The sequence below is a fragment of the Camelus bactrianus genome, chromosome 8 (genome assembly GCF_048773025.1).
Source record: "Camelus bactrianus isolate YW-2024 breed Bactrian camel chromosome 8, ASM4877302v1, whole genome shotgun sequence".
NCBI lineage: Eukaryota > Metazoa > Chordata > Mammalia > Artiodactyla > Camelidae > Camelus > Camelus bactrianus.
The window spans coordinates 29,700,795-29,714,999 of NC_133546.1; the positions used below are offsets into that span (position 1 = coordinate 29,700,795).

General features: G+C 39.6%; 1 protein-coding gene and 1 long non-coding RNA gene across 3 annotated transcripts in view; one reads left to right on the forward strand and one right to left on the reverse strand.

Annotated features, from left to right (window-relative positions):
• LOC123619840 (uncharacterized) overlaps positions 1-8,895 on the reverse strand; it is a 28,904-nt gene extending 20,009 nt beyond the window's left edge. Inside the window, exon 1 of the long non-coding RNA XR_006728584.2 lies at positions 6,476-8,895. This is a non-coding gene — a long non-coding RNA (uncharacterized LOC123619840). The remainder of the gene's footprint in view (positions 1-6,475) is intronic.
• Positions 1-14,205, forward strand: part of ARHGAP18 (Rho GTPase activating protein 18) — a 163,711-nt gene that overhangs the window by 40,610 nt on the left and 108,896 nt on the right. Inside the window, exon 1 of one of the 2 annotated variants that reach the window (XM_010965533.3) lies at positions 6,232-6,427. The exons of the other annotated variant lie outside the window; for it this stretch is intronic. Within the exon in view, the coding sequence (XP_010963835.2) occupies positions 6,315-6,427 (113 nt within the window). The 5' untranslated portion in view covers positions 6,232-6,314. Of the gene's footprint in view, positions 1-6,231; positions 6,428-14,205 lie in introns of those variants that run through there. 2 annotated transcript variants of the gene reach the window in all.

Consider the following 14,205-nt stretch of genomic DNA (forward strand, 5'->3'; position numbering starts at 1 on the left):
AAAAATTTGTCTCGTATTTCAATTTCTGACCTCTGTGGGCATGGTGGCTACCTGTCCAAAACAACTCTGCTTGTTCTGCAACTTTAAAAATGAGAAGATTTACTCATTCAACTGACCAGAAATAACTACTATTAAATGAGCCAAACTCCCTGATTAAAATCCTCTTGAGATTATCTTGAGGGTTTTCCTTTTCTCTTAAAAAGCAAACTTCTCCATGAAATACAAACACATCTAGATATCCTATGGAAATCTAGTGAAACCCTGTGTAATCAAAAGGATGCTAATATTTTTTCTATTATTTCTTGACACCCCCTTTTGAAAAGTTAATGGCCAAGGCCCACTGTCTGGTGATGTTGACAACTTGCATGGTTCTAGAATAGTTTTTGCCTTCAGTGTGTGCATGTGTAGAAGCACTGATCCATGATGATATATGATGTAATTTCTTCACCAGAGAAAGAAAAACCAGGGGTGTTGCCCAGTCTTCCAGGTGTTCTTCTGTAAATGGAGTAATAGGACCTTTTTTTTTTTTTTCCGAGTAGATTTATGCTTTATCATTTTTGGAGACATTTCTAACCTTAGGAATTTCCCAAAGGGCTCAGAAAATAGAAATTCTTCTTTGGTAGCATCTGTCTGTGCAGTTTTATCAAGTATTTCAGTCAATGAAAATAGTATTATTACTCTAAAAACTACTCTAAAATTTTAATAAATAAAACTCAACCTTAGTTATTTTAATTAAAATAAAAACTAAAACTTTAATAGAACTATAGTGCTTTCCTTAGATATTCACTTTCACCAAGTCTTCCCCAATCATGATGGACTTGACAAGGTGATAAGCATTGTTTGTGATCTACCTCAGGACAAGGCTATTGCACTGGGGCAAATCTAAATACTGCTCTAATTCTAGATATTTCAACTTGAGTTTTGTTCATAAGCAAAATACTACCTTTCCAGAATGTACCTACCTCTGGAATACACTTCACTCATCCTGACTTGGTGCTTCTAAATGCAGTTGTTTCCTGCATGAGTCCCATTGTGTTCAGCAGTGAGGAGAAAACCAAAGGAAAGTTTAAGATCATTGCTTTTTCTTTTTGTGGCTAATTTCCACTGTAAGCTAGTTTTGATGTGCCAGATGAAGCTAAGTGAAGTTAAACTTTCAAGGTCTTGCTCTTGCAAAGCCCCTTCCAAAGCCCTGTATTTAAGAAATTCTGAAAGCTTTAGGGTCCCTGAACTTAGATCTGTCTTTGCCTGATATTAAAAAAAATTTTTTTTTAATTAAAAGGAAAGGGATGTGTATCATCATAATGGTCCGAGGACTTTTCTTCCTTTTTTTTAGTTTTTATTTTTCTTTTGGTTTAGTTTTTTATTTTTAGCTTTTTTAATTGAAGTATAGTCAGTTTACAATGCTATGTCAATTTCTGGTGTACAGCATAATGTTTCAGTCATACGTATACATACATATATTTGTTTGCATTTTCTTTTTCATTATAGGTTATTACAAGTTATTGAACATAGTTCTCTGTAAGAAACTTGTTTATTTATTTTATATATAGTAGTTAGTATCTGCAAATCTCGAACTCCCAATTTTCTTTCATTTCTATAAGCAGAGACAATTTTAGATACAATGGCATAAAGATGATGACCTTGTATTAGCATGTATACTATGCCACACCCCCTAGTAACTTGACATAAAAAAGACATTTCAAAGTACCAGGAAAAAAATAAAAAGCTGATGTGTTTGTGCCTGTCTGAATGCTCATCTCCACAGCAGTGCATTTACATCACTATTCCATTTGGTTAAACACTTTAGATTTGCTGTAGATTGTTTTACCTCATTAATTATTCATGTGGACTTTTTCAGAAACAAAATAGAGTCAGCTCCAGGACAGCTGTAACCTTTATAATGTTTAACAGCTTGGGCTCAATGTAAACTCAGGTTTATACATCCTGGTTCTGCCACCTACTAGTGGGGTGGCCTCAGGTTCCTCATCTTTAAAGAGGGTATAATTCTAATATTTATTTCTTAGGGTTGTTGTGACAATTAGAGGAGAGACTATGTGTACCATGTCTAGCAAACAGCAAGCTCTCAAACATTAGGCATTATTATTTATTGGTAGTAAACTCTTAACTATGAGATCTCTTCCAGCTGTTTACCAAGAAGCCTAAATTAGCCTCTGGCAATAGCAGTTAGAAATCATTCCAGGCATGGCTAGTATTTTCTCCCTGGAGGAACTGTTAAGAAAATAACTTTGAGAATAATGCAGAATTTTTTTAGAGCTGTCCAGAGAGAGAGAAAAGGCTTTTTCCTTGTTGCTCCAGAGACAGAATTAGTAATAATGAATGCAATTTCCAAGGGAGAAGGTTTAGATTCTGTATACAGAATAATTTTCAGTCACAGCTCCTCAGTACAGAATTGGCTCACTTGCAAGCTCACAGAATTATTCATAAAAAAGTTTGATGGGGTAGGGAGGGTATAGTTCCGTGATAGAATGCACGCTTAGCATTCACAAGACCCTGGGTTCAATCCCCAGTACCTCCACTAAAATTTTTAAAGAATAAGTGAATAAACCTAATTACCTCTCCCCTACCAAAACAAATAAATAAATATATATTTTTTTAAGTTTGATAAAAATCCCCTGAGGAACTGTTCTCATATGTCCTACCTGATGTTAATGCTGCAGTGTGAGTCTAGGTTTTATCACCTATGTAAAACTTTAACTTCATAGTTGATGATTAAATTATTCGAGTTCTTGTTATATCATTGTGAATTGAGATTAACATTGCCAATTGAAAGGTCAGTTTTCACATAGCCCTGTGTCCTACACAGGCTTCCAGTCATCTTACAATGTTTGAGTATACACATTCTCTTTAGTTAATTCCATTTAAAGGGACAGGAACCGACTGAGAAAACGTTTGATAAATATGTTGGTTCCGCTGCAGTGTTGGTACCCTGCAAATATAATTCCATACTACGAAATAGGCTCCGAAATCGAAATATGAAGATCAGTTAATAACTCTTTGATACTACTAGCACTGAAACTAAGAATTTTTTTCATTATTTTTAAACATCGTTATCAAGTTATCTGAGACTACAGTACTATCTCCACCCTGCTTTTAAGAACTGATTTGGGTACGTAAATTACAGCTTCCTTTTTCCTCCCTATGTCATCTAGGACATCCATTTGAAGGGAACAAATGAATGTTTAAACAGTCTTGATATTGTTAATTACTTTGCGAGCTATTTCATAACAGTAAAAGTGTTTGGCATGCAGTCACTAGCTCGGAATATTAACATCTTCAAGAATGTTAGGTTCTTAGTGTTTGTTTAAAGTGGTTGCGGAAGGGAGTAAAATAGTACTTTTTTTTTTTTTTTTCGTAAAATGTGTCTCTTTGAGGAAGGGTGATGTATAGGGGACAGATTCTAGCTAATGCTTGGTAGGGTTTTAGGTGTGAAATGGGAATCGCCTTTCAAAAGAGCATTTTGACAGTGGGCTTGCTTCTGTGATGGTCACAAGAAAATTCTGAAAACTATTTTTCATCTACCTCAGCCTGTATTTGAGGCTGTGTGCACCACAGCACAAGCCTGCCAGCTGTCTCCCCGTGACAGGCAACATTCTCAGACCAGTAACAACAGGGCTTATTAGGAGAAAAGGAGAAGGAATCCAGAGGATTTCCATGTACCTGAAAGTTAAATTAGCTGGATTCAAATTTTATGTACCAAGCTATGTAAATCAATGTATACCACATTTCATTTTATATATGCCTCACAAAAATTAGAAAAGCCTGGCTGCTGTGAACACAAATATTATTTCAAGCTAGCACAATCATTACATTTCGATTTGCACGTTGTGATTTGTTATTAACCAAATGGAGAGAGTATAATTATGCAAAGATATAACTTAATCATCATTTTAGTTAAAATTGGGCATAATTTCTCTTTATCATAGATTGTCTCATGAGAGCTGGCTCGTGGCTGTCAAGGGGCATACGTAACACTGACAGACTGGGGATGTAGCAAAGGAAGAAGGAAAGAAAAATAAAGAAGATAAAAAGGAGGTCCAGGGAAGGGAAAGGATGGGGTGGGATAGGGAAGAAATTGGAGAAAAAAAGGAGTTTTTAAAAGGTAGAGTCTATTTGGCCTATCAATAATTGCAGAAGGTAGTGATTCCTGTTTATTTGTTTGTTTTGCATTTCAGAGCAACTACATAAGAAATAAGGGTGAATGTGGGAATTAGTATTTTCCCATATAGACATCATAAAGAACTCATACTCCAATCAACTTACCTTTTGCCTTTCTTCCTGTATTTTTCATCTTGCCTGAACTGGTAAACATTTCACCATAGGTTCACACTTATATGTGCATGGGAATCACTGGTCTAATATTACCAATTTTAACTAAAAAATGTAGTGTGTTTTCTAAGGACACATGACGTTCATTCAGTTCTTTACCAGTCAACATTTGTTGAAAACCCATTATGTGGTAAAGGATTAAGTTAGATGTGGAAGAGACAGAAAGGAATGGTGATGGGACCAGAGGGAAGAGTGTGTGACAGAAGAGATGGAGAGGCTTGTGGTAACAAGAATGTTCAGCAGTCTACTCAAAAGTTTGGGACTGGTTCTGTTAGCAGTGGGGAGCCAGTGAAAGTTTTTAAGTACAGAGAGACATCATTAGGACTGTGCTTGGGTGGGATGATAATGTACACAGTAATTTAGAGGAGAAAGCAAGAAAATGAGCTAAAGGGCTGTTGTAAGATTGGAGTTAAGATCTAATTATAGAGTATAGAGAGAGGACTTGGGCAATGGGGGGAGAAAGGAGGCAGTAGGTAGAGCCTGATGGAGGTAATTATGTAAAGGTTGACCAACTAATTGTGGAGGGGGTCGGAGAAAGCTGTAATAAGCTCTTTTTTTAAGGAAGGCTTGTAAATGAGAGCTCACAGTAGATACCAAAGAGGATTTAAAGAATAATAATACATTTTAGATACTTTAAGAGTATTTAAGTGTGAATAAAGTACTTAATTTCTCATGATCATTTTAAATGACGAAAAAAGTATAAACAGTATGTTTACGGAGTGATGAAGTTGAACACTTATTTAGGAGGAAGTTTAGATATCCTGATAGACCATAAAAGTGGACAACAACAAAATACCACTTCAATTCAGACTACTGGGTACCTACAGGAGAGCAGAATTTTTTAGAGGAGAAAGGACAGAAACAGCTGTTATGTTTTTCATAACTTTTGTACCTGTTTCCTTATCTACAGGACAAAGAACAGCATGCTGGTTAAAAAAGAATGGAATTTAGCCTAGAATTCTGTTCAAATCTAGCTTCTGGCATAGAACAATTGTGTTGTCTTAGACAAGTTACTTAATCTGCCTCTCAGCTTCACCTTTCTGCAGATGATAATGATATCTATGTTGTAAGGTGTGTGTGTGTGTGAGAGAGAGAGAGAGAGAGAAGGAGGGAGAGAGAGAGAAGGAGGGGGATGGAGAAAGAACTGAACTGAATTGAATGAGATAATACATGTAAAACAGCTGTCACAGAGAAAGCCTGGCATATAGTAGGTGCTCAACAAGTGGTAGGTCCCCCCCCCCCCTTTTTTTAATTCTCAGCAATGCCATTTAACAGAGTTTTGGTAGATGGGTCACTTTTTGCTACTGAAGGATATTTCGTTAAAAGCAACAACATAAACTTGGCATTGGCTTTTATATGAAAGAAGACGACATTCCAGGTACACAACATTTTTATAGGAATATTTTTAACCCGACACAAGAAGTAGCCTTTCTTGTTACCTTCACGGTTTTGCTAGGCAGGTTGCTTGGGTTTTGCTATGGTTAATTTTAACGCTGATCGTGAAGGGGTTAAGAAGAGCCCTTACTCATGTTACATGAAGTAGCAGAAATTATTAGATGGAAACAGGAATTAAGAATGGAAAAAAAAAAAAAAGGCTCAGCAGTAATTCATTGTTTCCTAAGACAGCTTGTGCTCACACTGATGAGAGGAGGCTGCAGCCTGCAGCCTAATCAGATCAGGATAACTTGGAGGGTGGGGGCAGCAAGCACCCCCTCCACCCCACCCCTTAGTTGAAGCCACTCGAACTGGAGTTGTCCTGGGTTGGGGCAATGCTCTGAGTCACAGGTCTGCTCCCTGGAGAGCCGGGAGGCGGCCCTGCGCGGGAGAGGCCCCGCCCCTCCTGTGTGAATCGCTGGCCTCGAGGGAAGGGGCCGGCCGATGCTAATGAGCGGAGTTGCCCGGAGAGCCAGGAACTTCATTCCCGGTCTCTGTGTCAGGATCGCAGAAACTATGCCCCTTCTCTCACCATGAGCTGGCTCTCCAGTTCCCAGGGAGTTGTGCTCACCGCCTACCACCCCAGCGGCAAGGACCAGGCCGTGGCGGGGAGCCATGGCCAGGCTGGGGAGGAAGCCACCGCGAGGTAAGCCCGGGCACTGGAAAGCCAGAGAACAAAACAAAACCCTCTTACCTGCTCCAGGAAAAAAGTGACAGGGAAGCTGGTGTGGGGAGAATGGAGCCGACATTCGCAGGTCGCACCTAACCTCGTGCAGCAGCACTAATGTTTGGCTGGGGTTTTCTGTACTTTGCATCTCACCTAGTTCAAGTCTGAAACCGCCCAGAGGAGGATGACGGGGGAAGACGGATAGGAAGGAAGTGGCACGATGGCTGTTAGGCTCCTTGCTTAGCAGGTGCATTTGCAAATGCTGAAAGATCAAATAACTATGTTTGAAACACTTCCCATGAGATGGAATTCTTGAATGAGCTCAAGGCCCAGCCACTGGCACTGCTGGTTGGGAACCGTGCCAACAAGCAGGGGGGGCTGTTCACCCTACAATCTGTTGCTGTGAGAGTGTGTTTTTTCCCCCTTCTTCCCACTGAAAGCAAACTTCTTAGGCAGAAAGCTGAAGACACTGGCCTGTGGCAATATGTTTCACATTCTTTTGTGTCTGTGGATTTTGAGGCTGTTGGAGGGATCTTTCAGAAAGGTTTTGTCAGGAAGTAGTCTTCTGCTGTCAGAGTTACATGTGGTTAATGTTAAATCACTTTATAGGCAGAGAGGGCAAATGTTCTATAGACCACTGAGGCGCAAAGAGTACCTTTCTCTCTATCTGTGTACTTTGTTCTGTTTTTCCAAGGATTTTTTTTTCCTTTCTTAATGACCTTCTCACTAGATAGACATTTTTACCTCCTGTCTTAGATATAAATCGTAAATATTGGCCTAGAAGCTTGCAACCAGCAAATGCTAACCTAATAGGGTTGGACGCTAAATTAGTTATCATTAGGTGCATTTCCTCCTTGATGTTTAATGTGATAATAAAACCTCCTTTGTTCTTTTGTGATTTATGCTTTATGCCTTAAGCTGAAATAATGCCTTCTTTCATTTGTTTTAAAATCCCCAGATGCGGGGGAGGGGAATAAGGAAATCAAAAGAAAGGCTGTAATACCCTATTAGATTCCCAGGCTGACCAGAATTTTGCCTCACATAGCAACCACCATATGTATTCCACTGAATTAATTCATTTCCAAAGATAAAAGGGATTTGCAACTTGTGTTTTGGCTATGTTACCATTTTATTTTCTGTCTTAAGTTTTTTTGTGAGAGGTCATAAAATGTTTTCATCCATTTTTCTGTAGACTCCTAGTGTGGTATTAACCCTTCAGCAGTAAGCAGACTGCAATGTCAACTCCATACTGGCCGTAACTTGGACTCCACGTGACAGTCAAAAATGCCAAAATTGGGCAAACTTAGCACATTCTCCAGAGACTTGACACTGGGGTGGCCTGAGGATCTGAGCTGAATTTTGGATCTTGATTGTGAGAGTGAAAAGAATCTTAGGGACATCGAGGCCTGGCCTCTCATTTTTGCCTTGAGAACTAGAACCCTGGGAGTGGGCTGCTGCCAGGCCTGTTGTTCTAGGGCTTTGCCTGGGGCTTCATATTGAGATATGGAGGCTTTATCCCACATTTGCGGTTTTGTAGCCCGTTGTGGGTGGCCTATACTTGAGCGGGTTGGGAGAACAAAAGAGAGGAAGGGATCATTCTCAGCCTAGGCTGGAGCAGGATTATTCCCAGTTTAGGCTTGTGCAGAATCCTGGGTACAGGGCGGCAGGGTGAACAGCCACTCACAGTGAGCTCTCTCCATGAGGCTGCAGCACCCACATGCCTCCCCCGCTGGCTGCCATATTGCTTGCCCATACTGGTCCCAGATTCCCACCACTGAGCTAGAGTCCTAGGCTGGAGAAGATGGCAGCCCTGTTTTGAGGGCTGGGAGGAAAGGCAAGCAGGAAGGAGAAGGGATGGTCCTTACTGGCTTTTACCCTGAAGCATGGAGTCATTTATCACATAAACTTAGTGTGTCTTTGGGAGGTGCCTTCTTTAGCCTGAAAGAACTGAGATACTGTAGTTGGGGTGGGAAGGGGACGAGCAGACGGAGGAGGGACTTGAAGGTGGAATGGGATCAGGAGTGATGCCCTAAAGTTGGGGGTGGAGGTGCACAGGGCTTTGGCTCTGGCCCTGGGTGGTCAACTGGTGCTTTTAAGCATTGAGAATCTGCTCTGAGGTGCAAAGTTGATCCCTATTTTAAAAAACTCTTCAAAAGTCAAAACCAAACCAATACACACACACACACACACACACACACACAAAACTCTTAGAAAGAGAGAAAACTTACTCTGTGTTCCCGCCTACCTATTTAACAGTTGCTATAGAAAGCACAGATGTCTAATTTAGCTTATTGCAAGACTTTGTTTCTTCTAAATAATATCCACTGTGATGGACTGTTGAGTCAAATGTTTAGTAAAATAAAATGAACTCATGTATATGCCATTTGAAAAGAGTAAAGGGTTGTGTATGTGATTTAGGATATTTACAGAAAGTGTATGATTTTTAGCCGTAGTTGTTTTTTACTGTTGTTTTGATCTTTTGAGGAAGCTGGGATAATAGGAATTAGTATTTTTGTAAGCAATGCGTTAGGCTAAAATTTCCTCCATTCCTATCCATTATCTGTCTTTATCAGGACACATTCATTGGATGCCAGATTAAGGAATTCTTCCTACTCCTGGTTAGAACCTCTCAAATATTTACAAGAATCCTGTTTTGAATTTTTTTGGTTATATTTCTTCCTGACAACATTAGGATTTGAAGAAATACACTAACACTAGTTGTTCTGACTGACTTGTACGTAGTCAAATGTTTCCAGAGGAAACCACTTTTTATGAGTAGCTATATTTATAAGACTTTATTTACTTGTTAATTTTCAAGTGTGTTTTTTAATGTTTACTTTTGCAAGGCAGTTTTTCAAAGAATACTGCGTTTTGTCTATTTCTTACTAGTCTTCCTTGACTTTTCTCATCATTTTAAGAAAAACCATTCTGTTTGCTTTCTATCAGTTTTTGCTAATATTTGATAAATATTAATGTCAAATGATATTTGTCTTCTTATTGGACCTTTTAACTGGTTGCCATAGGATGTATTTTTATGTCTCCTATGAATAAATGTATGGCATTCATCATGTGAGATCTTGTTTTGTTGACCCCACTGGCCACTGGTGTTGGGCAAGCAGAACCAAGAGGCACTAGGTCATGGTGCCATAAAGCCTGAAACTCTGGGCTTGGGGGCCGGCCTGCATGAGTTCCCATCCTGACTCTCCCACTCGTTAGCAGTGTGGCCTTGGAGGGTTTACCTAACTTTCTGCGTGTAAGTTGAACTTCATATCGGTCCTCACTTCACTGGCAGGATTAAGAGAGATGACCCCTGTAAAGCCCGTAGAACAGTGCCTGGTTTATTGCTAGTCACTGCTTTCTTTTACACTAGATACAGAGAAGGAAAGAACGTACTGAGCTTTGCGGCATATAGCATATTCTTCCTCGTTTTGTTTTTTGCAAATCAACATTTTGTCATGTGTTAAGAAACATGGGCATGATCCATAGGCTAAACTGAAAATGGCGGCACTGAAAATTAACCGTAATGTAAAAGTTCAGGCCTTGGAAGTCTGAAAGACCTTGTAAATGTCCTTGGGAGCCACAGCAACATTTACAATTTGAACTTACAGCAGGCTGGCCTTGGGGCACTGACGGGCCACCCTGAGGGCTGCAAACACTGACTTTTATGGTGAAATGGAATGTGGGTGGGTCCCCTTTTGGCAGCTGGACTGAGTGCTGCCTCCCTGTTCTTTATGAACCACTGCTGCCCCGTGTGCCACATGGAAGTGGGCTGCCATCTTCTGTCTTTCTGGAGGAGGTCAGAGTTTTCACATAAATTTGCAGCATTTAAAAAAAAACCTGGGTACTAGATCACGAATAGCATTCTTTCCTTCTGAATTTGTGTATTTATCAAAAATTATGTAGGATTTTGGTGAAGTAAGGGGTGGTAAAGGGTTTTTATAATGCAATCATGCAATAAGTGAACTCATATTTCTTTTTTTTCCCCTAACTTTAGCGTTTAAGGCATGATTCCTCATTCAAATTTTGCAAGAGTTAGTGACTAAATGTATTTTTAACCTGTTCACCTGGATAATTGTTTTCTAGATCAATCTAGTCCTCCATTTTATGGCATAAGAGTACTTTCTAATAACTGATTTTCTTTACTGTGTCGTTTAGAAAGCCCAGTTCATAATTCTCTCTTGAATCATTAAAAGACACACCTGGTACCCTAACTGGGCAGGTCTGACCTTCATTTAGTTATGTAATGCTTGCCTCTTACCCAACCTCATCTGTGAGGCCTATGATTTTTGCAGGCCTGTTTAAAGTTATCTTCATGGAAATTGTAGTAGGTATTAGGTGTATGCCATTCAATGATAAGGATTTATAAATCTCAAGAACCCCAACCTCTCAAAAAAAAAAAAAAAAAAAAAGACCAGCTGAAAGCTTTCCTTGTTTTTCATGGCACACTTGCTTCTGTCCCTGTCTACCCTCGTCTCTCTTTTCTCAGTGGAGCTGGGGCTAATTATGAAGGTTTATTATTGATCTTTTTGTATCTGAGTTTTTAGTATTTGTCATGTTTTTAACTGCTGCAACAAAATGAACTCACAAAAATTGATGCATTTAATGACATGTGATGGCTACTGGATTGCACAGCAATTAGGCCTAGAGAGTTTTTAATAATGGGCCCACCAGCATGAATGATTTTTTTCTCCTGTGTTAAAATTCCTCATTAGCTGTACACATAAGTGTCGTTCACACATTAGAAAAAGGACCCAGCATCGCAGAGGCCAAGGCTGCACTTGTGTGAAGTGGCAGCTCCCTGTGCTCCATGGTCATGGGTCTGTGAGGTCTCACTCCTTTTGGCAGCCTTCTCTCTCCTGCATCTTCTTGGTTTGGACTCAGCCCAAGGGTCCTGAGAAGCCTCCCTGCATGTCGCCCTCGTGGTGTCCCTGTGAGAGGGCTTGGAACAGCAGAAACTTGGGGCCTCCAGGCGGTTCCCTGGGCGCTGACGGTGGAGGGGTGGAGGGGGTGGGGTGGGACGAGTTAGCAGCGTGATCTCCATGCTTGGTTTGGGGAAGAAGCTGTGCTCGGCCTGGTGTGATGCCAAACCTTTCCTGAACTCTGTCCTGGGTGATTTCTGTCCTGACCTTAAACTTTTAATTTCATACAAATACTCTGAGATGAAATGGTTTGTTGTGAAAGTTAATAGTCAATATTGATATTTGTTTTTCTTTTGGTGAGAGGAGATAGAAAATAAGAAGTCTTATGTGAGGAGAGTGGGGATGAATCAGTAAAGGCAGGTAGGATAGGGCAGAGGGGGCAGAAGGGATGATGTCTGGATTATTCTGAAGACACATTCTTTTGACTTCCATGTTTGTTGCTGTGAGCTGGCCAAGTTTATCCCTTTTTTCTTCTTTTTTTGTAACAAGTAAACAGAAACCATGAAGACCTGTGTGGTCAGTTACTACATCTGGAGTCTTTTCCCTGCTCAAGGCCATTAAGTATGAAAAAAAGTATGAAATGTCATCTCTTCTACATCTCCTGTTTTACTAGTTTCTTTTGCAAAGGACACTTGTGTCTTTAGGGAAAATGAGGTATATTGCAAGCATCTGGGTCACAAGGAAAAGACCATACGCCCTGTTGTCTTCCCTCAGGGACTGGTCACATGTCGCATTGCTCTCTGAGATTCTTCATTCTTCTCTGTCCACGGGCTTTAGAATCTCATCTTTTCGAGCTTGAGCTAGGCTCTTCATGGATGCCCCAGCCTGTTGCCCTCCGTACCTTACATCTCATAGCAAATGGACCCATCTCTCTGTTAACTAATTTCAGATTTTTGAAAGGGGATCTGCCCAGTGAATCTTTTTGAGCTGCCCCAGGAAGCCTACGATTTGACCATCTGAAGTCTTAGAGAAGCAGATTCTGGAGGTGGGACAGATTCCTGCCAAAGGGGATGTGGCATTTTTGCGAAGCTGTTTAGAACTTTGATTCCTCATGTATGAAATGAGAACGCTCTGTCTGCTTCACAAAGTTAATTACAGAGATCAAATGTGAAGCTTTTTGCAAGTATTCAAAAGATAGACACATAAGGAGTATTATTACTAAATCTTTTTCAATACCGTGTCTAAATTTCCCTAGACATTTCACTTAACCAGAATTGTCATGCTAGGCTTTTTGGTTTAATTTGCATTTTCCTTTTTAGGTGTGTGTTAAAATGTAAGTTCCTTGAGGATGGAGATCTTGCCTTATTTTGTCTCTTTACCTAGGCCTTAGCAGGATGCTTGACCTACTGTAGGCAAATAATAAGTTTGAATGAATGAATGAATGAATAAGTGTCAGAGAGTGTAGGGTGTAGTCATTACACACCTTTGTAACCTTTGGATTACTAAGACTTTGGAACTAGGCTGCCTGGGTCAGAGTCCGAGTTCTGTCAGCTGTGTGACCTTGAGCAAAGGACTTAATGTCATAGACCTTCAGTTTTTTCTTCTGCAAACTGGAGACAATAATACCTAACGCAAGGGGTACTGTGAGGATTGAATGAACTAGTATATGTGAGGTATTTAAAAGAATGCTTGACATAAAGCACAATGTTTTCTCTATGGTGATGCAGGGCAGTTAAAAATGGTTACTTGTTGATGAATTAATGTGGAAATTCTTTCAGAAAGCACTTTTGAGATTGATTTGTAAATGGTTTGGGGCAAAATGTTTGCTTTAATATGTATGCAGTATAACTTCTTAATTTGAAAAATAGTATTTGTCAGGGGAGGGTATAGCTCAAGTGGTATAGTGTGTGCTTAGCATGTGCAAGGTCCTGGGTCCAATGCCCGGTACCTCCATTAAAAATACATAAATAATAAAATTTAAAAACCCTAATTACTTCCCTACCCCCCAAAAAAACCTTAAAAATATTTCTGGGATAAGTTTAAGATATTTATAAAAATATGTCAGATGGTTTAATTTGAATAACTACTAAGAATATCAAAAAAGTATCGTAAAATGGGCTTAAAGATGTTGAACCCCTGTTATGCCCAGGTGACTGTCTTGAATAACTTTTTATAGCTTGGGTGGATATAAATTTCTAAATCATTTGTTAACTCTTAATAAGATAGAAAATCATCTCATGTAGAGCAAGGAAAAGTTATTTGCTCATGTTCCTTGAAGAGCAAATTGACTTTAGGTTATTTGAACACTTGTAGGTAAAAGTACTACTATATGATCATAACTAAAGTATTTGAAGAAAGGCTAATTTTTACACTTCCCCCCTTAAAATATATTTATGTACTTTATGAACAACTCTTGATCTTATAACCAAGAAGTGGTGTTTCATGGAGCAGAGCTAAGCTGAGGGTGTGATAGCCACGGCACAGATCTGGGTGGATGTGTTCCCCCACCCAATTCTCCTTAAGCCCCAACCCAACCCTTCCAATGTCGTGCACACATCTGAAGACTAATGTGTTTTTTTTTTTAATGGAAATGAACTTTTTATTGAAGTATAGTTGATTTACAATGTTGTTTTAGTTTCTGGTGGGCAGCAAAGTGATTCAGTTATACATATATGTATTCTTTTTCATATTTTTTCCATTGTGGTTTATTACAAGATGCTGAATATAGTGCCCTGTGCCATTTATTTTCTGTATAGCAGTTTGTACCTGCAAATCCTAAACTCCTAATTTATACCTCCTGTTCTTCCCCTTTGGTAACCATAAGTTTATTTTTTCTTTGGTAACCATAATTTTTTTTTCTATGTCTGTGCGTCTTTCTGTTTTGTAAGTAAGTTCATT